This window comes from Mytilus edulis, chromosome 1, assembly GCF_963676685.1.
Source record: "Mytilus edulis chromosome 1, xbMytEdul2.2, whole genome shotgun sequence".
NCBI classification, from domain to species: Eukaryota; Metazoa; Mollusca; class Bivalvia; order Mytilida; family Mytilidae; genus Mytilus; species Mytilus edulis.
Genome location: NC_092344.1, coordinates 105458510 through 105483748, shown reverse-complemented (window position 1 = coordinate 105483748; position 25239 = coordinate 105458510). Strand labels below are relative to the sequence as shown.

Below are 25239 nucleotides of genomic sequence, written 5' to 3'. Positions count from 1 at the left end.
ATGCAATAGATGCGTTAGATCTTGAACCACATTAATTTTGTGGCAAAAACCTATATTATGTCAAAACTTTGATCACAATCAAAATTCAGACAGTATCAAGCTTGAATATTGTGACCAAATTTGCCCCAATTGTCAGGGTTCGACCCACTGGGGTCGTATAAAGCTGCGCCCTGCGCAGAGATGCAACTAATCATCGGACCTGTCAGACCTAAGGGGCAGAATTTATGCAGGTCCGGCAAAACTTGTTGCTGTGCAGGACCTGATGGCCGTCAATATTTTAGTCTGCTTGGGTCAGCCAAAACTTAATTCCCCGTCGGTCCTGGCAGAGTATTTTGTTTATAAAATTGTGAATTTACAACCACGTTGCTATGATTAGATAGAACAACATTCAAGGCTTCGATTACATAATAGAAATCGGGAGTTCAAACTGTTTTAATGATAACTATTATAGCCTGACACCTTCCAAATATCCTTCCTTAAAAAAAAAAAAAAAAAACCTTTTGCAGTATAAATTTCAGTTTTGAAATCGTATGTTTGACATCGTTAATTTATTGAAATATTTATATCAAACGCAGTTATTTAGTTGTAACAGAGAATACACACCATTGGTTTGAAAAATGACGTAACTTTAACCTCCGTAGCAGAGTTGAAAAAATCTATGGGTCACTGAATATTCACAATATATTTTATTTTTTAAACTTTTCTTTCAAATTAGTTTTAATCCAGAAAAAAAGTAAAAGCATTGCCTGACTGTACCTTAAGTTGAATATCTATATCCAAATTCAATTAATTAAAGCTGTAATCCATGATCACAAATTGAATGCTTTGTTTTACAATTGTTGAAAGCCATGTGCTTTTTAGCGGGAAAATTCGGGAAACCCCCTTAACAGGAAACAGTTACATTTCATTGTTATTTATAGACATATTACAAAGTTTTTACATAGATTATTTTGAGTGAAAATATAGGTCTGGCAGAAATGTGATGGGTCTGGCAAAACTTCGTACCCTGTAGGCCCCAATGTCTGACAGGAAAAAAAAACTGTTTGCATCTCTGCCTGCGGAGCAGCTGGTTTATTCAATTTTTGTCGAGCCTGCAACTTTTGTTGCAGAAAGCTCGACATAGGGATAGTGATCCTGCGGCTACGGCGGCGACGGCGGCGTTAGCTCACTTCTTAAAAGCTTTATATTTAAGAAGGTGGAAGACCTGGATGCTTCATACTTTGTATATAGATACCTCATGTTACAAAGTTTCCGTCAGTCACATGTCCAATGTCCTTGACCTCATTTTCATGGTTCAGTGACCACTTGAAAAAAAAATTCAGATTTTTTGTAATGTTGAATTCTCTCTTATTATAAGTAATAGGATAACTATATTTGATATGTGCGTACCTTGCAAGGTCCTCATGTCTGTCAGACAGTTTTCACTTGACCTCGACCTCATTTCATGGATCAGTGAACAAGGTTAAGTTTTGGTGGTCAAGTCCATATCTCAGATACTATAAGCTATAGGGCTAGTATATTCGATGTATGGAAGGACTGTAAGGTGTACATGTCCAACTGGCAGGTGTCATCTGACCTTGACCTCATTTTCATGGTTCAGTGGTTATAGTTAAATTTTTGTGTTTTGGTCTGTTTTTCTCATACTATATGCAATAGGTCTACTATATTTGTTGTATGGAATGATTGTAAGGTGTACATGTCTAGCGGGCAGATGTCATGTGACCTTGATCTCATTTTCATGGGTCAGTGGTCAAAGTTAAGTTTTTGAGTTTTGGTCTTTTTATCTAATACAATATGCCATATGTCAACCATATTTGGTGTATGGAAATATTTTATGATCTTTATGTCAGTCGCGCAGGTTTTATTTGACCTTGACCTCATTTTCACGGTTCATTGCACGTGTTAAGTTTTTGTGTTTTGGTCTATTTTTCTTAAACTATAAGTAATAGGTCAACTATATATGTTGTATAGAAGTATTGTTAGCTGTACATGTCTGCCTGGCATGGTTCATCTGACCTTGCCTCATTTTCAAGGTTCATTGGTTTTTGTTTAGTTATCTTGGTTAATGTTAAGTTTATGTGACAGTTGTAATAAAGATTAGCTTTATACTTCGGACTAGCAACATAATATCAATGATTAGTATAGAAGGCGAGACATTTCAGTGTGTGCACTCTTGTTCTATTAAAGACAAATCCCTCTATTGTTTATGCGCATATACAAGCGCAACAGTACTATGCCGTCAGCGGTTTATGACGTCGCGGTTTCCGCGAACTGGTAACGTTTATTAGAGTTATTCCTCTTTGAGCCGATGGAGAGAGTGACAATCGTTTTGATAGGTTAATTTGCCGAGAAGAAAATGAAAATTGTTTTGATATAATAGACATGTTCCAGAATTGGATAAAATATGAGAATGAAAAGAGCGTCAACTATACAGCAATTCAACAACACAAAATACACAAAAATGACTGTAAAGAAACGAAACAGAATCTGGATACTCGACAACAAGATGAGCCAATCAAATTATAATATAATACTTTTTTCCTTAGTTTTCTACATGTATAGACTTTCGTACGAAAATCATCAATCATTCTGGTCATGTCCTCAAAATTCAATGTATCTTTAGCAATACATTACGTACCTATATATGGATAAGGCAAATTGCACTGACGTATTTTGAATGTGTACGGCATTTACATTTTTACATGAATATAATAATTTAAATTTAGATTTCTGATAAACACCAACAAAACAGTAACCTAACGACTCATACATGTAAAACAAAGTACATCTAGAGAAGTTAACATATAAGCTTCTAACATTGTAGGTTTTTTTTATATGACCATTCCGAGTTTGTTCCGATTTACCAAATTTGATATTTACATGAATGTATAAGGTGCGCAATTTTTGTATAAAAAAACATTATCGTGCCTGTGTTTAAAAGTTGTCGGAATGATGAATTGCAGAGGAATGTATATGGAAAAAATCAATTAACTGGAGATTTGAGAAAAGAGGTCGGACTAGGTTCTTTTCATACTCAAGGTATGATAGCTATATGAGTATACTTACGCTGAGTTTCTAGCAACATTACGGAATATTTCGATATTCATAAATGCCTAAGGATGAATGATCAAAACAGAAATGATGTTAATTAGACCCCGTTAACACTTCACGGAATTGAAATAAAATCGATCTCTGAAGAGCATCTCGCGTTTTCGATCTTTTAAGAACGTGTACACTTAGGGAGCTACCATTTAATTTTTATGGGGGGGGGGGGGGGGGGGGGGCTAGGATGAAATTTGAAAAAAATAGGCAGGACAGGAGTTTTGAGTAAAAAAAAAGGCAGGATGAGACACTTGCAAAAAAAAAAAGTCAGGACGACAATTTAGGTATTTAGGTAAAAAAAAGTCAGGATAAACTAAAAAAAAAAAGGCAGGACCGAACAGAGTGAAAAATAAAAAGGCAGGACAGAGATTACAGTTAAAAAAAAAAATGCAGGACAAAATTTTTCCTCCTAGCCCCCCCCCCCCATCCCCCCATACAAATCAAATGCTAGCTCCCTTACATTTAGTATACATTGCATATCTAAAATAATCGGTCTAACCATTTCGTTAACAAAAAATCGTAGAAAATTGAATAAGGAAATATTTGGTTCATTAGATAATTATATGCTTCTGCATTTATTAATTTTATTTTTGATTAACATGTCATAAGTAATTAAAAACAAAGAATTCCTAATACCAGTCTTTTCGTTTGAAGATGAGTAATTTACAGAAAAAAAATAATGAATGAATGCAATTGAAACGATATTTTTTTAAAAGGTGCACCGAATAACCCACGTATAGTAAGCGAATATGGAACGAATAAGTAACAAGGCATCAGTCGAGCACTGACACGAGTATTTACGCCTTAATATAGGGTTATTTTACCTCTTAGAACCAAGATATAGCATCAAAGGCAAGAAAAAAAATGAAAAAGATTTGTTTAAAAAGGTGCGACCTATAACAAACATATTGTACGCGAATAAGTAGCAGGTCATCAGTCTAGCGCTAAAACTGGTACATACGCGCTAATAGGTATGTTTCACTTTTAAGAACCCATAGCTAACACCAGAGACAAGAAAACAATTGAAAAGATTTGTTTCGTAATAGGTGCAATGTATAAGCAATTAAGGAACGAATAAGTAACGGTATCAAACGAGCGCTGAAACGGGTCCTGTCTCAACTCAGCAGTCCGTAATTAAGTAGTTGTTGTTTGTAAAAGAGTTACATATTTTTTTTTCATTATTTGTTTTTGTAATTTTCTAGTTTGAATTGTGTTATATTTGTTCTTTCGGGGCCTTTTATAGCTGTATATGCGGTATGGGATTTGCTCATTGTTGTAGGCCGTACAGTGACCCATAGTTGATAATTTCCTGTGTCAATTGGTCATTTGTGGAGAAATGTGTTATTTGCAATCATACCACATTTTCTTTTTTATTAATATATTTTCAGAAGAATGACGCAAAAACGTCGAGTATATTTATTTGGTTTTTATTATCTCCATGGCACGTTCTGTCAAATCATTTGAGAATAAACACTGAAATCAGTTTTTTTAAGAATATTTATACTGACCATGCGCAGATTTATTTTCATATCTACATAAAATACTTGGAATGTTATATCGATTGATTGATTGAAAAGTCGATCACGATGTATCTTAAGCGTTTTCACTTGAAGAAAAATCGGTCTTTTAAAACTACATCTAGAGACGGAATGTTTACGTCCGATTGAAGATCGATCTTTCTCATTTTTGCAAAACTTAAGATCGGCGATCTCAGAAATGATCGATCTTTATTGTTAGTGGAAACGGAGTCTTAGATTTTTAATGATTTTAAGTAATTATCATCAAAATAAAAAGGAACAACATTCTTAAACGAAATTAAAATTCATGATATCGGAAGCAAAATTCTGTTTTGTCTTTCAGTTATACTTTGATTGAACAATGATATTATATAAAAATGTCTTCACTATTTTTAAAAAGAATTTCTGTTCAACACATAAGCACTATGAATAACCGGAAATGAAATGTTCATAAGAAGCATTGGTGTGTACATTTGTACAACGCATTGTTTTCCAACACTGCATTTATATTACGTGTCTGTGATACTGACTGAAAACTAAGTACTATCATGTGTAGATTAATGTGAATTTATCGTAGTTTAAAACAAACAAACAACAAAACGGTAAATAACGAGAACTGCATGGGTTGTCCCTAATTTGTAAGAATATAGCCTAAACCGGCCGAACGTCTTTCGACGTTCTTTTTTAGAATTGGCGCAATGTGTTCCCGCCAATTCAAATTGTTAACCCCTTTTTAGAAATATCTCTTTTTTCATTACGGTGACCCCATCTTTTTATTTCCTTATTTTGTTTAGATATAAACAACGTATATTCTATTGAAGACTCAAGGAGAAATTATTGGTCAATTTTTTTTTAAACTTAATTTTTTTATAGGTATTTCACAATAAAAAAAGGCGGGAAAACTATTATTGCAACTTATTGTTATTATTTTCCACTCAGAAAATGGTGATATTATTAAAATAGTTTGTATTAACAACTAGGTTAACAAAACAGACAAGTTTATATTGGATACGGACTTTAAAAAAAATATTACACTGCTATTGACTAGAAGTCCCAATTTCCAAATTCCGTGAAAAAGATGACGTTTTAAATCGAAAACGAGGTCGGTGACCCCATTTTTTTATTTGCTTATTTTAAAGCTTTTACCTAGCCTAAAGTAAAAATAAGATATAAAGAAGATATTATTGGTAGATCTGAATAGAAGGATTTGTCTTTAAGTATAGGATAAAGTTCATTTATAAAAAAATATAGCGAAATCCTATATTAGAAAAAAAAAATGATTTGTACCCGGGAGCTTCATGAAATTTACTAATATATCAAAATGTAGGATCTGGAAACAAGCTTCACACAGCTTATATCAATTATATTGGTTTTTATAAGTACATGTATCCCTGTGATGAGAGTTGTAACTGGAACTTTATCAATGGAAATTTAAAACTGAATAGATTTTTCAGTCCTCACTTTCTTGAGAAAAAAGATTAAAAAATCTTGAAGTACTGTCACAACAAATTGAGAATGACCGAGCCTGCTGTTCAGTGGTACACAATTAAAATGTTGTTAAATGATAGATTTCAGTTGATTTTAGATAATTAACTTTCAACTTTAATCAAATGTTTTGATTGAGAAGGTGCACATCTCTTCCATTGGTCCAAATTGACTCCATGATGAATTCTTAACTAAGGAGAGGAAATCACATCAAACAATAATTGATTGCACTATTGTCAACCTTTCTACATGTTCTAGCTGTTCTTTTGTTTATTCTTTGTATGTAGACTATCAAAAATCAAAAGATACCTCCCCCCCCCCCCCCCCCAAAAAAAAAAAGAGAAAGAAACAATTGCTGTCTTTTCCCTCAGAGCTCTTCAGCTCTTTGATTAAAACTCCTACATTTACATTAATTTGAATTGGCACACAAATAAAAAGAAATAATGCATCATTATTAACATCGCATATACTTATGAATCATCAAGACATTGCACATCCTTAAAACTTTTTTAGTGTCCATCCCTAAATCTTAATGTTACATCACTACTACAGATAATATTTGTAATAACTTTATGTATATTATTACATATGTTACACATGTTGCCCATGAAGATAGTCCCTAGAGTGGACAGTGTATAACTGATCATTTTTGTCAAATACTAGCTTCTAAATTTATTTATTTATATCTTGTGCATAGTAAGAAGGGAGATGAAATTACATGTAAAAAAGTTTACATTTAAGTAGTGAAATAGGTCAAAAACTGTAATGTCTGAAGCTGTTTCACCAACTTATTGACTTGAAATGTTCCATAGTTTGATTTAGAGCTGGAAGAATTTTCTATAATTTTGATACAATTTGTCCCAAAAGTTGTTAACTATAAATAACTGTCAAAATCTGATTGTTAAATGCAGGTTCAATTATTTTAATTGGCATTTATTGTCTAAGAAATGCACCAAGAAATAACTGTTCTCAAGTCTTATGTACATGTATGTACTAATTCAAAGTATTTTGTAATAGTTTGTTCTTGTAATCCTCTGTCTAAGGCACTGCATCGCTGTGTAAAACTGACATAAATTTTCATTAATATCTATAATAGTTGCAAACCCTATCCTTTCTGCTGTCTTTATTACCAATACACTTTTATAATTTTAGGTGGGTACGTGCTGACTACCCAGATTTGGATTATGCCTTGGCCAATCATATACTGCAGGATTATGACACTAAAAGGTAATCTATTTCACAATACAATCCTTAATGACATTTACAAATTCATTAAATATGCAATACTACTCCCACTATTAGATAAACAACGCATGGTTAATGTTTACTATGAAATACATAATTTTGTAAAAAAAAAAAAAAAAATCATTGATTATTTAATTTTACGTCAGACAGTTGATATTTATAAGTTATTTATGAATGAAATGTTTTTATTATTTATGAGTTCTAAACTCTGATGCATTTAATGACATAATATGCTGCACTTTAATATTTAGCTAATGTTTTCCATGTTTGATCTACCAAGCCATATTGATAGGCCTTTGAGACAATGAATAGATAATAAATATTCTACTATTATGACATTGATTTGAAAATCAATAGTAGTTATATAACATATAGAGAAAACCTAAAGCTGTGTTAGAAATGATCATGACTTGTCTGTTTGTTAGATCAGTACAAAAAAGTTTACACACAGACCTATAAATGAATAGAATAGAAACAGAAAATCAAGCAATAGACACACACATAAAAATGAATAAAATAGATTCAGAAAATAGACCAACAAGTGAATGATTACAAGATTTTTATCAAAGATTAAAAAAGAAAAAATGAGCCAGCTGTTCATTTTTTTCCGATCCAGTTTTGTAATAATTTTCAAACTTACAGACAATCAAGCCAATCAATTTGAAAGTATTCTTAAAACTCTGTCATATGATGTCTACAAACTCTTATTTCTGTCAAACTGAAAGCAATTTAAAAACGTTTCATGTATTTATATGGTGCCATTTTATTTTAAGTTATGAGAGCATGAAGAACTTGTGTGATAAGTACAACAGAACAATAGACAGCTTCAAAAATCTGGTGAGTACTGGTCAAGTTAAAAGTTACCCTACAATACATGTCTATGTCCACAACTTTTTACCAGATGTAATGTTATGACACCTAATGAATACTTCACCTCTGAGACCATTTGTCTTCATACAAAGTGAGATTATTGGTCATATATGTGTAGTTGACCATACTTTACCACCTTTAAGGATGTGTTAATTTTGACTGGATGTACGTGTCTATTGTAGCACAATTTTTACCAGTTTCTGCCCACTAACATTATGATACCATTTAAACTCCTGAAGATCTTTTGGCTGAAAACACTCATGCTTATTATGAATATTTATCATTTTGACATCTTTGCATGGGATGTGAAGCTTTGACCGATAATGTCATGTTCATAGAGATTGTTCAGTTATGTACTGTATAGACTATTATATTTCTCTGTTACAAAGTTTTTGGGACCATTATGTCATTGCATAACAATCTTTACTGGGTTGCCCATCCAGGTTAAATGGCATTTTCATTTACAGTGCTGATTTATAAATCTGTTTTATGTTGATTGAAGTGCACACAACCCAATCCTTGTGTTTATTTATCCTTGCAAATAAAATAATAATTTTTGTTAAAACTAAAATTTTTACTCTTTCTTTTTTTTTCTTCTTTTTTTTTTTAGTGGAAAGGTGCCTCTAGACCTAAGAAACAAAGTGACAAAGCGTCCTCAGGGCTTCTCAAACACATTCTTCAACAGTGTTATAATATAGCAGTAGAAGATCCAGAAAGATTGAACCAGTATGAACCATTCTCTCCAGAGGTAACATACCTTTTAGTGTTTCCTAAATTATTTCTTAAAGTGTTGTATATACCAAGATTATATTTTTCCAGATGTACAAACGTATGATCAGTTTCTGTGCTGGACCGCAATTCCGATTTTAATTGTTGTTGTTTTATTTAACTTTCATGAACAAAAAGTCTTTAATTTTATATGATTTCAGACATTTTGAATGTAAAATTGGAGTTGTGACAAATTAATTTATTACTGTTCATTCTGAACATGTTTAACACAGTTTTATTGGGTTAAATTCATCACAAGGTCTTTCATCAAGCAAAATCATTGAATCACTCATTATTTACCTATAGTTATATTTACTGGAAATATTCTGTTATGTTCAGGTGTATGGAGAGACATCATATGAACTTGTTGATCAGATGATAAAATCAGTCAATTTTTCTGAGGATGATTACTTTATTGATCTTGGAAGTGGTAAGTTCGTAGTATTGAAACTTTAGATTGGTTTTTATCTTAGAAATGGTAAGTTTGTAGTATTGAAGCTTAAGATTGATTTTAATCTTAAAAGTGGTAAGTGTGTAGGATGTCTTTAGCTTAGATCTGTTTTGATCTTTGATCTGAGAAATGGTAAGTGTTGAGGACTAATTCTTAAAGATATGTTTTGATCTCAGAAATTATGGTAAGTGTTGATGTCACAATCTTATAGATAGTTTTGACTTTGGAAATGGTAAGCGTTAGACTTTTACTTAAAGATTTGTTTTGATCTTAGAAATGGTAAGTTTTGAGGACTAAATCCTAAGATTTGTGTTGATCTTAGAAACAGTAAGTGTAAATGACCAAATCTTATAGACATGTTTTGACATTAGAATTAGTAAGTGTGTAGGACTTATGCTTAAGATTTGTTTTGATCTTGGATGTTGAAGTTTGTAGGACTAAATCTTAAGATTTATTTAGAACTTAGAAGTGGTAAGTGTGTAGGACTTAATCTTACAGATTTGATTAGAACTTAGAAGTGGTAAGTGTGTAAGATTTAAGATTTGTTTTTATCTTAGAAGTGGTAAGTGTGTAAGATTTAAGATTTGTTTTTATCTTAGAAGGGGTAAGTGTGTAAGACTTAATCTTAAGATTTTTGTTGATCTAAGAAGTGGTAAGTGTTTAGAACTTAATCTTGAAATTTGTCTTGATCTTAGAAATGGTAAGTTTGTAGTATTGAAGCTTAAGATTCGTTTTAATCTAAGTGGTAAGTGTGTAAGACTGAATCTTAAAGGGGCACTAGCTGTCAAATTCATTGTAACCGATTTGACTCAAATTCTCATATTTGGTTTATAACAATGTAAAACATTTATCCAAACTATCAAAAGTCTAAAATAAACAGTTTACAGAGCATGGGGTAGATAATATATAGGTTCGTTTCGTGTGTATTTTAGTCCAGACGCCATCTAATTAACTATCGATTTGACCTCAGATGACCATATAAGCGATGTAAACAAAAATAAAGATACGAATAGATTAAACCAACACGTGCAATTGCATTTTTATAGGTCTGTTTGATTTTATTTTATAGATTAAAAATAGATGTTTCTCATTGTTTTTAACCATATAAGAATGATTTTATGTGCATCCAATTAGTAATCAAATGATTTACCGTAGTTTCACTTTCATTGTTGACATTCTTTTTCTTTAAATAACCAGTACACGTACAATGCATGCGTTGTCAATCTCTAGCTAGGGGTTAACTTGAAGTTCACATGAATACCGGTAAGAATGATGATGACGTTTTCACTTGCAAGTGAATCAGTCAAAAATTATGTTTAATCGCTTATTTCAACAAAATTAAAGGAAATTGATTGCTAAAAGCAAATTATTATTTCATTATTCCAATTTGATTAATGATTGATCTAAACAAAATCATACTTTATTTTTTTATATATATCGTAGCTAGTGCCCCTTTAAGATTTTTATTGATTTTTTAAGTGCCTTAAAGTGATAAGTGAGGATTGAAGCAAAAGATTTTTATTGATATTGAAGATATATAGATCTGGCAAATAGTAAGGCCACAATTAAAAATATTTTGGTTTGCCCAAACCCTACCCAAAGGTTGAGACAGTGGGTAGGTAGGTAGGCATTTTTTTTTTTCTTTTTTTTTTTTTTTAAAATGAAGTATCGTGTGTTTATTAGTATTCATGCCTATCTGATTAAAAAAAAACTTCTTCAAATCAGGACAATTAAAGACTTTGAGTAGGCAGCTTTTTTCTGGGTAGGTAGGGTTTGGGCAAACAAACCTATTCTTGTTTATGGCCCAAGGGATTAGGACTGTAGATAAAGAACATTCAATTCTGTTTTATTTCTTCTGATGTAATGGATGACACCACTGTACTGGGTTTAGAGGGGGACATTCTTTATGAACCTATCCCAATTCAGAGTCCCGAATACAGAATGTGTGAAGGGAAGGGGGATAACAAGTTTTTGTCCCTTTTCCTTGGACAGAGATGTTACACCGACAACATAAGAACAAGCAATTAAAATCAGTTAAAAACTTTATTGTGAAGTAAACATGCCAAGTACAGGGAGTATTTTAAGATATGAAGGAGATATGGGGTAAACATCAGTGAGACAACAAGCAACAACAAAACTCAAATAAGAAAGACATCCAGAAATCAAAGTGTTGAATTACCTTTAGAGGAGTTATTATGTTAAAAGAAGATGTGGTATGATTACCAATGAGTCATCTCTCCACAAGAGACCAAAATGACACAAAATATATTGCCCTTTAAAAAATATCAACCATTTTGCAGAAATTATATTTGATAAAGAAGAACAATAAAGGCAAAAATGATAAGCACAATCAAACATACAAATATGTCTAAGTGCCATGTTGAACGTGGTCAAAATTATCAACTGATTCTCAAAGGAGTTTTGTATAAGCTGTAATTGTTTAAAGCAATCATCAATTAAGGCTCACAAATAAGCAAACATAACTGATTGCTGTAAAAGTAAAATAATATCAGAATGGCATTTGTTTACCAGGGAAACCCTGTTTCTTGTAGTATTGAAAACTATGGTTGTTGTTATTATAACAACTTGTGTGTAGTATTTTAGAATAATATGTCTACCCAACATCCACATGATTCATTTTATTTCATTAAAACTAAACAATTTAGAACAACCCATTGAAGAATTTAAAATTAAATTTATAATAAAAAAAATCAGCAAAGTATAAAGTTCCTTAATATTTCTGCATAAATTATTATTTCAAAAGATACCATTTATCTGCAAGTCAGAAATATTGATTTCTGAGTTCCATAATAGAGAAATTGATATTAGTTAGCTCTATATTTTTCTCTACTTTTCAGCTTCCAATTGAAGCCATTACTGGTGACCTCACCTTGTTTTGAGAATGGTTATCCAGAGTTATTTAAATAAATAACCGTATGTAACTAAATACAGCAATAAATATTGGTGTATAGTTGTCATAGGTTATTCTTAAGATGCAGAAAAAACATAAATTTTGTGCTTTTTGGTGGGGTTCAACAGCCTTATTATAAAATCTTTAAGTCCTAGTTATTTTTTCTTAGTGTAAAAAAAAAAGTGATATATAATATGAGGACATCAACTTTTTTCAGCTTTTTTTATTTTCACTTTTTAATTCCCTTATTTATATTCTGTCAATTAATAAATGTTGTTTTAAAAGCTTGTCATTTTCAAACAGAGCAATGAAAAACCATTAAACATTACCTGAAAAGATTAGCAGACTATATTTAGAAATTATTTTATATTTCAGGTGTTGGTCAGGTGGTTTTACAAGTAGCAGCATCGACACCTTGTAAAATGTGTTATGGTATTGAAAAAGCAGAATTTCCAGCTAAATATGCAATGGTTAGTATGTTTATATAAGTAAACCTCTTTAATTAACTATCCCCCCACTACAATGGTTGAGTGAATACATGGTTATGTCTTACTGATTTTCTATCCGTCTTTTAAACTTCTGGTCGCTAAGTTTTCCCCAAAACTATATACAAGAGCTTCTTGAAATTTAGTATCAAGCTTCATGAGAGTATACCATAAATTGTTGTCATATTCTCTCAGTAAATACAATTAAGGGCTTTTTGAAATTTGAATTACAGCAAAATGACATGAGTGTGTAGATGAAGGTAATATCATTCGTAAGCTTGCTTGCTAGTGGAACTATGAAATCATTGTTAGGTTAGGTATACTACCCTCCTTTAGGTCTAGTCCTACAGACAGACATATATATTGATTATCTGTTGGACTAGTCTACTCTTAAAAGATGGTATTATACCTTACCTTATAATAATTTCATTGTTCAACTAGAAGCAAGCAAACCAAAGATATTACCTTTACCTACACACTCCAGAGTTTTTGCTGTAAAGCTTCATGTGAGGATGGTTTTTTTTTTCTTGTTCATCACTCTGACATCAACTTCCTGGTTTACTGAATAGTTAAGCTTGTTAATTATTCATAATAATCAATATGTTTTTTTATAACATACAAAATTTTTCTTTATAGACTATGGAAAAAGAGTACAAAAAGTGGATGAAATGGTATGGTAAGAAACATGGTGACTTTTTAATACAGAAAGGAGATTTTCTGGAAGAAGATGTGAAAGAAAAAATCAATAATGCAACGTAGGTTTACGATTATGAAATTATACCTCAGTAAAGGTTGCACTTTGGTAAATACAGACAAAGCAATTTCACATAGGAACTCCTTTATGTCAAAAACTGTGCAACTCTTCTATGAAGTTTATTAAAAATTGAATTCTATAGTGGAAAGTTCATATGCACTACTATTTTTTAAAGGTTAAAACAAAGAGCTGTGGGGCATTTTTTCAATGTTTTTTACAAAGTGCAACCTATAATAGAGTAAATTGTACTGTTTTGATAGTGAAATTTAAGATTAAAAAATTCTTATGTTATACTGACCACTATACACTATACACAAAGTAAGACATATTTAAATGTTAGTCCTCCTCACAGGACATGCAGTATATAACAATCATAAATAATTTTTTTGCTGATGCTATATATCAAATACTGGCTTGATGTGAAATTTAGAAGAAAAAAAGTCTCACATGCAAATATGAAGCAACGAATATAGTTTACAATTCATTATAGTAACAGACACAGATACTTTGGAAAATGTAATTCTGTTATATAAAGTATCAAATATCTGTATACGGTAGTTTGAAGGTTATGGTGCAGAAAGGTTTTAATGACTGATATTATTATGTTTTAGTGTTATTTTTGTAAACAACTTTGCCTTTGGACCTCAAGTTGATCATCAGGTGAGAATGATTAAAATGTTTATGTATTTTCATCATATTACTTTCTTCTGTACAACATCATATTTGTTCTTTCTGACTTCAATATTTTTAGAACGATATTTTGTCTTGCCTCATTGGTAAAAATATATTTGTTTTCTTTCTTTACTCCAAGTCTGTAACAGAGTTAAAAGTTGTGAGACATTACAGATGTGAAGTATAATTGTCATTAAAAAAGAATCACATGATTCACAATTTTATCAATTGATTACTAAATTGATAATTAGGAGTTCAAAAAGCTCAATGCTATTGATAAAGGTATATTCTATAAATATTAATTAATTTTGTAGTAGAAAATAATAAATGAACACCAATTGAATGTTTTTTTATTACAGTTGAAGTTAAGATTTGCCAACATGAAGGAAGGAGCAAAGATAGTTTCATCTAAAGCATTCTGTCCTCTCAATTTCCGTATCACAGATAGAAATCTTAGTGGTAGGTACTAATCAGAGAAAACACTGTATTTCATTATGCAAGTAACAAAAATGTCTTCTTGGCATTTTTTTTTTAAATATATGTTGGATAATAAACAAATTGCAAATATTGCTACTTGAATACATGAATTGTTGCAGTTGTTTCTGGAAAATAAAATTTTGGAAATACATATTCAGCTTAAGAATTGCTATTGAAACTTACAATGTTTTCAAAGGAGAAGATATTGATATGAATTAAAATTTACAGACAGTAATTTGAATTTAAAAAATGTTAAATATAAAAAATCAGGACCAACATTTTGTAAATATGAAATGATATAGGGGAGATAATCATTTGCTAGAATAAATAAAAATCTACAAGATTTGATGAAAACAGAAAAAAATGTTGCCAATGAAATTATAATAATGAATGTACAGCAATTATATAGCACCAACAATTTAAGAAATAGAGTTTGCTCGGAGATTATTTTCTTTAAACTCTTGTGAAAAAAAATTCTTTTAAGGTGGATTATATTCATTATATTAATTTTATTCATTTATTCTTTATGGTTTCTTATGAATCTGTTGATGAAGATACAACTATATTTATGCTGTCAACATTTAAAATATTGATTCCTAAATGTTGTATAATGAACAATTTTGTTTGCATGATGATTTTAAATGTAGAATAGTCTTCATACATGTACATGCTCTGACAAGAAGATCATTTTATAAGCCACATATCTGTATTTTCTATTTATTTCATAGACATGTGAGTGTTTAAAATGTTTGTCATACAAGTTCTGAAATGTATTTTAGCATCACTTATTTACCATAGGGAAAAGTAGACCTAATCTTTATGAAACATAAGAAAAATGTTTTTTTATACTTTTTTATAGCATTCTTCATAACATAAACTTTTAACTTTTCCCTGACAGACATTTGGATGACAGTTATTTAAATTTTTATATAATATAGATTTTATACTCTTATTATCTTATGTTGCATTAAATGTAAATTAATTTTTCTTCTCATTGATTTAAAGGGATGGGTTACGGAAGTTGCTAATCAGTTGAAATTTCTGTGATTTATTTAGTTCCAAAAATTTACATCAATTAAACCATTTAATTTGTCAGCTTGATCATTTTGATCTAGTATCTAGTAGTGATGAATGTTTTTGACAAAGAGTGCTTCCTAGATATCATGTTCATTAACTTTGTTGTTACATTAACCAGCATGTTATGGCCAATCATTTTACAGATATTGGAGCTATAATGCATGTAGAAGAATTGTCTCCTTTACGAGGAGGTGTATCTTGGACCGGCAAACCAGTCATTTATTATCACCATACTATTGATAGGACACTGGTGAGTCAGGAGTTACCTCCCTTTGGAGACCACTGTTATGTTGTTTGATGTTAAAAATCATGTCTCCTGCAAATTTTATAGTACTTCTAAATCAAAGTTTATTAGAATTCATTTAATAAGCATTATGAGAAAATTTTAAAAAAAATTATTAGTTTAATTTGCATGTTTAGTTTCAATGAATTGCAATGAATTATTCCTTAATTTTAGTTTAGTCGATGTAAAATCTGCAGAAAACATAATTTTAGTTTGCGTTATAATCTTAAGAAGTTTTCAGTTTCTCAAGTTTAATTGTTATTTGTAATAATATGGATCAGTTTATTGTCCTACCTAAGTGTAGCAGCAAGCTTATATATCTTTTGTTGATCACAAATGAACATTAAACTTTAGAAACTGAAATCTTGAGTGTTTGGTTACAGTAAAGTTGTAGCTAGATACGTTGATGGGTCTAAGCTCTTGACTTGCATTACAGACATTGGTACAATAATGCACGTAGCAGAGCTGTCCCCGTTAAGTGGTGCAGTGTCATGGACGGGGAAACCTTTTGCCTACTTTGTACATACAATTGATAGAAAATTGGTGAGTACATCGTCACTGTCAATCATTTTCATAATGGTCAGGTAGAAAGTTTCATCTTCATCATGTTCAGGTAGATCAGTATCAATGTTGTAATCATCATCATCATTTATATTATTACAATTATTATACACACTGTAAACCAACTTATTTTCACAGATACTTATTTTTGCGTTTAGCCCTTTCTAGCCAATTTCGTTTTGAATTTAATTTTGCGATTCTCAAATTTACATGATGTAGATAAGTAATGAAAATCCCAAGTTTTACTTTTTCATAATGATCTATATTCACAACATATTTCTACTCAAGAAATAAATTAATTGCTTGCAAAAATTAGTTGGTTTACATTATGTATCTTTTGATTTACGCTGATTTGCGACCAAAATCTGCTAAAATTTTATTGGTGGAAACAACTTATAACCTTTTACATATGAAGTTTGTTCTGTTTTAAAAAAAATTTAAATGTATTTAAAGCAAATGTTTTAAGTGCAACAGTAACAAGAATAAAACAAACTACTAAGAATGAACACAATATGTTAATATGACCATATGTTGACAGGAGATTCAAAGTAACTATTGTCCCTGTTTTAAATATATCAATTCTGCCTGTTGAAAGACCTTATTTGAGTATTGTTTCATAAAAAGATTGTGTAATTATAAGAAAAAAATTAAAAACAAAAGACAGAAATATGTGAAACAATACATCTGATTCATGTACATAAATCAGTTTTGAAAATATGAAAGACTTTTATGAAAAGTTTGTGGGTGCATCTGCCAGTTGTGCACTTTCATAATTTTCTGGATAATATAACCTTTAGCTACATTACTTATTATACACCAAAAAGAGAAATGAGAAATAAAATAAAAATTCAACCTCTCATTTAGAACCTCCATACTTGTTATGAAAAATGCACATAGAAAGCAACTTTCTTTTTTGGTAAAATTGAAAAGTTTAAAAATGATTTTAATTGAATAAAAACAATATAGATAAAGACAAATGTATCATCAAGATGTGGTTGTTTGTTAAAAGACAAGACAGCTGTGAATCAGTGTGCTATAAAGAAATACATATAAAAGCACTTCAGTTACTATTTGTCATTTTATACCTACATCTAATACTATTCATAAAGGCATAGGGCAAATTTTAATGAGACAGCAACCCAGGAAGATTCAATATTATATCAAGTGTAATTTTTTTAGGAAATCAATTTAACATGATGAGAAAGTATCATTCAAGTTCTGTTGTCTGAGGTTTGCAACACAGTGATTTCTCCTATATTTTTAGTCATTTATAGACTAAAGATTAATTTGCCTGCTCAACTTACCTTTTCTTATATTGATGTACCAATATGACATTATCAATTATGCTATCATTATATATTTTCAGTTGGAAAAATACTTCTTGAAATTGAAAAATCCTAAGATGAAGGTTAGTATTTACACAAAAAAACATCAACTTAAAAGTAGGATGTATGTTTCCCCTAATGATATGATGATTGCTCTCAGTATTCAACAATTTGGTTTCTAACATTATTTGTTGAGCAATGGATTAAATCCAAACCAGACTTATCCTGACATTGTTCCCTTATGGGAGATTTCTGTCAATTTTAGAATTAGGATTGTTTTAAATTTTAGAAAACTCTTTGTCCTTGAAGATATCAAATCTTTAATAAATAATGCTCCTTTTACAAACCTTTAAACTATTTTATGTCAGCAAATCTCAGCAGCACAAATATTCACACAATTTTATGAACCTGCTTTGTGTTATGTCTAATGAGAAGAGGAAGACCTATTTATTTGTTTCTATTGACAAGAACTTTTGCCTACTTTAAATGTCTTATGTTATTTGGCATTTGTTAAACACAGGATTGTTAATGACTATTTCACTTGATAGATATACTGTCAAGTCAGAACTTATTGTGTGCACTTATTATTGCAAATTTGTCATTTTAGACTTGAATGTGATTTTAAATTTTTTGCGATATTGAGAAAAATCCTGTTTAATTCATATTAAAAAAAAATCAAAATGCAAGTTCAAATTATTGCGATTATAATCCTGTCGCATTTATCGCAATGATTAAAACATTGCATTAATATCTGAATTTACAGTAACATTGTGGTATATTTTTTAGGATGATGAAGAAGTTAGAAGAGACAGAAGAGGAAGGTTATTGGAAAAGAAAGTCAATGAAATGAACAAGGTAACAATGGTTTTTATACATTTAGAAAAAAATGATTGCAGATGTTGAAAAGAAACTACATATTCAACTTAAAACAACCTTGCTGGAAAATGAAATATTGATTTAAATGAACAGCTGATATAAAACATTGGCAACACCTGGCTTGACAGATTTATTTATAAACAATGTGTTTTACAGGATGAAACAAAGAATGGTGTGATCAAAGCCAAGAAAGGAAAAGATAATTGCTCAGCCATTCGTACAATAGACTTTGACAGTAACAGTAATGCCAGTACAATAATCAGTGATACAACAGACGAAAATATCCAGGTACAGGGACCCACAACTCGCCGACAGTGGTCAGAGTTGGTGTCCAAACCTAAATCTGATAGTGCTTCAATGGTGGCCTCCTCTAATGAGGAAGAGGATAGTGTTATAAGTGAGGCAACAACCGGGTCCCTTTCTCAGGTTTGTTGTCCTCGTTTAGAAGTGTTGGTTTACTTGTTGGTTGTTTTGTTTTGTTTTCTCTATGTTGGTAGCACTACTAAAGATATCTTCCAAGAAACATTTTGTGAGAACATTTTGGTCGTTTTTTATGCTTAGAAATTTTGGGTCCTATCGTCTAACCTTTCCAAGCCTTACCACACGTTGTTAGGAGAGAGTTAATTGGTTTTGATAAATGGTATTTATTCTCATTATAATATTTATTCTTTAAAAATTGGAATTAAATCAATTCATTGAAACCCATAGTAATTTAATATTTATACACAATCATTTTGGTAAATTTACCTGCAGTAGTATGAAATGTATGCCATGCTCAATTCATCCTTAATTTAAATTATTAAGACATGTCAAGTCAAAGATTTTTAATGGGTCACCTTAAAGTCCAGAAAGTATATCTACATTAACTTCCCCTCAATATTTGTCCCTAATGAAATTTTTGTAATAAACTATAAATTGAAGAAAACAGAGAATACAGTTTTCTGTTTCATTTGGTTTGTTTGTTTTATTGTCTGGTTTATATGCATGGTGACAGTTTGTTTATTTTAGAGGAGGTTCACATTCATTGCTTATTTTATGTTAATACTATATTATACTACTTTAAAGACAATTTTTTATTTTTACACACATTGTGATAATATGTCCTATGCTTAGAATTAATAATTTAATTTATTGATTAAGACATTTTTCTATACATTTCAAAATAAAAGTTATAGATTTACTTTAATATTCTATTTTTTAAATAAACACTTTTTAAAAAGTTAATCTAATAAAATTTGTTTTTCAGATAAAACAGACAAATGCTTTAGTATAATATAGTGTGTTATTTTTTTATAGTCTAACATAGAACTGGATGTTGAGATGGCCCAGAAAGTAAAGGAAGAATTGAAGAAAAATGGAACAACAAAAAGGTTACAAAATGGACGTCACAAAAGGAAAAGAGATGTTCCTAATGGTAAATCTTAGCATTATTGTTTGGATAATAACATTTCATTTATATCAAAAAAAGTTTGGAATTTATTTGTTATTTGATATATATGATTTAAATCAGGACTTCCTTTGAAATCACATTAGAATTTGATTATAAATAAATTGGGAAAAAAACCTAGAAATTTTAAACTGTTGCTATATTTAGGGACTCAACAGTTTTCTTTTCATATGTTAAAATTTAATAAAACATTTTTCTTTTACCCTTTGCATCAAGGTTAATTATTTGTTTGTAATTTCCAGGACGAGCAAAAAGAACAAACTTTTCTACAGCAAAATCAAGAGCTGCAAATAGAAACAAGAAGAAAGAAAAAGTACTTGCATTGGATAGTTTGAATCTATTACATACACACACCCTCATGTCAACATCGAATTCAGGTAAGATACTTATTCTTTAGTCCTGAGGCACTGCTAAATTTAAAAGATACATTTTGATTGTATATTTTTTTGAATTATGAAATTGTAAAAAGACTGGTTGCTGCAACTCTTAGCTTCCAAAGTTTAAATTTAAAGAATTCCTCATTTGGTTGTGATGCTCATAACTCTTGTTATACATTTGTGTCTAAGATTTCTAGTTACATGCATACCTGTTGTAGGTTATTCCATACATATGTGTAATATGCACTGAAGTCTTTATATAAGATTGCATGTCAGTTATAGAACTATGATACTGTGGGTTCATTTATTTTCGTGGGTATCAATTTTCGTGGATAGAGAAAAAAAGGCATTTCGTGGTATACGTAAATTCGTGGATCGCTGATTACAACAACAAAACATTAGATACGTAATTCGTGGATTTCTTTTTGATTTATGAGATCATATAACCTCCTTGGTTTGATCAATAATAAAACAAAACAAAAAAGAAGGAATTCATTGAAAAAGTTTTGAATTGTCAAAATCCTCGCTTGGTCATTCTACTTTAAAGTGTTCATTGATAACTTCGATTACAATAATGGACAGAGACAACTAATTATTTGTTTGTTTTACAATTAATAAATTCTTGTCTGAATTCTATAAGGCATTCAAAACTTTATGATTGAAAGCTCATTTCCCTAATCACGATATAATAAACAGTGATATAAGTATAAGGTGTGAAAATAAATGTTCCTGTCATAAACAATATTACCTACGGGCAATATCCCCGTACTTAATCCTATTGATTTTTAATCACTGGTAAACCAAACTATGACACGGTAATTAACAACTTATTATTTTCCATGAACAGTTTTAATCAATTTCAAAAAGTAAATTATCACTGATATTCGATATATTTATTATAGATTTAATCAAAATACTTGTATCTTCTTTCAATAGAAAACACGTGTTATGTTACAATGTTTATCGCTAATCAACACTATACTAGAACTGCATAACATAACCGGAAATAAACATCTGACTCCATACACATTTCTCGGGATTATTCTTCGTTGAATTCTCAAATTCGTGGTTCGCTGTGACCCACGAAAATTGGTATACCACAAATAAAAATGAATCCACAGTACTTTAGATAGTATTTCAGAATGTAATAACATGTCATGAATTTGATATTTACAGAAGACTTAATTAAACAAATGTATTTACTTTATGTAATATTTAAGGCAACAATGAAATGTAAACCTGTTGTTTTGCAGCTTCTCCCGAGAACCAGAAGAACTGGAATGATAGAAGTATGACTGGGGTATCCTCTAGTTGTTTCAAAGCAATGACACAAGATCATACTATATCTAGATTAGAGACAGAACAGGCTTTACATCAGCTCTTAGGTAAGGCAATGACACAAGATCATACTATATCTAGATTAGAGACAGAACAGGCTTTACATCAGCTCTTAGGTAAGGCAATGACACAAGATCATACTATATCTAGATTAGAGACAGAACAGGCCTTACATCAGCTCTTAGGTAAGGCAATGACACAAGATCATACTATATCTAGATTAGAGACAGAACAGGCTTTACATCAGCTCTTAGGTAAGGCAATGACACAAGATCATACTATATCTAGATTAGAGACAGAACAGGCCTTACATCAGCTCTTAGGTAAAGCAATGACACAAGATCATACTATATCTAGATTAGAGACAGAACAGGCCTTACATCAGCTCTTAGGTAAAGCAATTATCTGGTCAAGAAACTTTGTTAAATATTTTTTTACAATTTATCTAAAAATGAAATTTGATATTTGTAGGCTGTGAAATTCTATTGATAAAAATGTATCTTAGAATACAATTGTTTTGAATAACTTGTGTCTTATCCTATTTGTGATACTTTGCAAATAAAATATGTTTGAACTAAACACTCTTGATCAACATGAGTTGTTTGGTTGCTGTCTATGAATTGTTGGTTACCCCACATTTCCTTATTGTTATATTGTTTGTTATTTTAGAAAAACAATCCTTTGAGAATAGGGAGAAAATAGGGTGTTTGATCTATTCACCATGAACAATCTATCCTTTTAGGACACATAATAAATCAATTGTTGTTATGACTTACTCCCTCTTGATGTTGATGGATGAAGATTATGAAAAGAAATATTCTAAATTAACACCTCAGTTAAAATTAAAAACTCATCATCATACATTTATATCAACATGTATTACTAAAAATTATTTGATTTCTCAGTATTGTTTGTTTTTCTATTGTAGAGTTGTTTAAGCAGCAATATTCACAGTTTATGTCTTATATGCAGACACCTCAATATAGAATATCTTTGCAGCAACAAATTGATCAAGAAAGGGTAAATATTTTTTAGGTTTTATATGTTTTGTTGTAGCCACAACTTGAAAAGGAATAAAGAATGCTTGATTGATTCATAGATGTTTGCTTAACGTCCAGTAGCAACTGTTGCATGTAAATTCAAAACTAATAAAAGAAGTTTTGGAAGAAATATAGTTCATATAACAGTTTAAAGAATTTAAAAATCTACCCTAAAAAAATCATTTTATATAATAGGTATTGTACAAAAACACAGTCCATTATTTCATCATTTCAACATTTAGGGAAGGTTTTATTAATAGATAATCTTCAAGTTTAAATAAGCAGAATTAGATCGTACCATGTGAAGCTGTGCATAACCATATAAAAATAAGATGTGGTAAGATTGCCTATGAGACAACTCTTCACAAGAGACCAAATGATACAGAAATTAACAGCTGTAGGTCACAGTACAGCCTTCATTAATGAGTAGAACCCATCAGTATTACTTATGAAGCTTCCTATAACAAAACATAAACTTGCCCATTTCAAAAATGGAAAGTTTATAAATGCATGTTTACATTTGTTCAATTGGAATGAAGCTTCTTTTTTTTTTTTACAGAAGTGCGTACTATGGTATTACATGTTAGGAATAAATTTTAAAAAAGCAACTGTCAAAATAGACAAAACTTTTCTTTTCTTTCAATGGGTATAAGTATAAGCTAATTATCATAACACTATGTTTTAGGAAAAACAACAGAAATTAAAAGCTAAAGTACAGCAGTTAGATAAACATATATCTAGTATACAGAAAGAAAGTGTAGGACATCTACAAGCAAGATTAAAAGAGGTTTGTAATTACACCTTGCCTGCAATAAACAGCAGGATTCTTTATAAAAAATAAGATGTGCTATGATTGCTTATGAGACAACTCTCCACCAGACATAAGTCATTGTCATATATTATATTTCATTGTCCTGTAAGCTCATGTTTCTTTAATGATACCCCTGCTTTAATAAAAGTGGGGGTATACTGTTTTACATCCATCTGTCCTATAAATACTTTTCTTTGCATCTTTCTCAGGAACTACATCATAAGGATTTCTGAAATTTGGTTTTGAGGTTTATATAAGTTGTCTATACTGTGTGATGCACTTTCAAATTCATCACTCAGCAGCTTCCTTGGTGGGCAAGGGTATTATCAGTAAGCTACTGTAAGCAGTAGCTTACAGTTTCACTTGTTGTGTTCTTCAAGGGTCTTGCAGTACGGGTTTATGCAAGTCAAATTAAACAGATTTTATTGTTGGATATTTATTTCATTATAAACAATAAAACAAATAAAGATCCATTTAGATTTACAATATTTATCTTTTCAGCTTGGTATACAAGCATCAACTCCAGCTGAATTCTTGTTGCAGGCTAAACGTATCGTACTGGAACACAAGGAGTTGGAGGGACAAGTGAGTACCGTAGAACAACAAATTAAACACGTGGAGAAAATAAGTCTGGTACGTCTGTATTTACATTTAGATGTCATCATCATCAGTCATGCATGAATTCATCAAGGAAGAGGTCATCACTCATTTGTCATGCATGAGTAAATACAGAGTATCATCAGGGAAAAAAACTATGTAAAGATAAAAGAAAATTCCTTTATGTTTATTTTATAACATACTTCATTTGCCTTATGACTCCTGTGTTGATTTGGGTTGTAAACAGATGATCCTCTGATAGTTTTTCATCAGATTAATATTTATCGTCAAATGTCTGTCGGTATCTGATCTGATTAAAATATAGGACTTGTATCCAGGCTCTGCTGAAGAAAAACTGGCAAGAGTCTATTCTACTTGTTATTATGGTAATTATAACATTGGCCAAGAAAATTTCTGCCTCCATATTTTTTTTAAGATGTGTGTTATTACGCCAAAACGAAACGATCCAGAAAGGTTATTAAAACAAAGTAGAATAGTAATTGTGAGATTTTGTATGCCGAGCATGGGGCAAGGATCTGTATCTTTATCAGATTGATCAGTATCATTCATCTTAAACCTTATTTGTTTACTTCAAATTTCATTAACTTGTACATATGCAACATAGATAGCAACTGTGGTCTTCGTTTAATGCAGAAAATAAAACATTGTATTGATTCACATTATTAACATAGAATTGTGCCATTTGCTAAACAGACAATTCATTCTTTATTTCATTAGATATTGCTTTGTATCATTCCTAAACATGTATA

At 30.6% G+C, this 25239-nt stretch overlaps 1 protein-coding gene and 1 long non-coding RNA gene across 10 annotated transcripts in view; one reads left to right on the top strand and one right to left on the bottom strand.

Annotated features, from left to right (window-relative positions):
• LOC139517135 (uncharacterized) overlaps positions 1-25239 on the bottom strand; it is a 560758-nt gene that overhangs the window by 374084 nt on the left and 161435 nt on the right. The gene's annotated exons all lie outside the window — the stretch shown is intronic.
• Positions 1-25239, top strand: part of LOC139516873 (histone-lysine N-methyltransferase, H3 lysine-79 specific-like) — a 42690-nt gene that overhangs the window by 9557 nt on the left and 7894 nt on the right. The window contains exons 3-20 of one of the 8 annotated variants that reach the window (XM_071307351.1): positions 7257-7331; positions 8123-8186; positions 8830-8967; positions 9327-9417; positions 12725-12819; positions 13471-13589; positions 14200-14248; positions 14620-14719; positions 16534-16640; positions 18025-18066; positions 18770-18838; positions 19016-19147; positions 20156-20273; positions 20549-20683; positions 21937-22068; positions 22950-23041; positions 23747-23848; positions 24374-24457. In XM_071307351.1, coding sequence (XP_071163452.1) covers positions 7257-7331; positions 8123-8186; positions 8830-8967; positions 9327-9417; positions 12725-12819; positions 13471-13589; positions 14200-14248; positions 14620-14719; positions 16534-16640; positions 18025-18066; positions 18770-18838; positions 19016-19147; positions 20156-20273; positions 20549-20683; positions 21937-22068; positions 22950-23041; positions 23747-23848; positions 24374-24457 — 1744 coding nt within the window. Of the gene's footprint in view, positions 1-7256; positions 7332-8122; positions 8187-8829; positions 8968-9326; positions 9418-12724; positions 12820-13470; positions 13590-14199; positions 14249-14619; positions 14720-15957; positions 16065-16533; positions 16641-18024; positions 18067-18769; positions 18839-19015; positions 19286-20155; positions 20274-20548; positions 20684-21936; positions 22069-22949; positions 23042-23746; positions 23849-24373; positions 24506-25239 lie in introns of all 8 variants that reach the window. The other 7 variants (XM_071307334.1, XM_071307318.1, XM_071307304.1 and 4 more) reach the window with 7 other exon arrangements.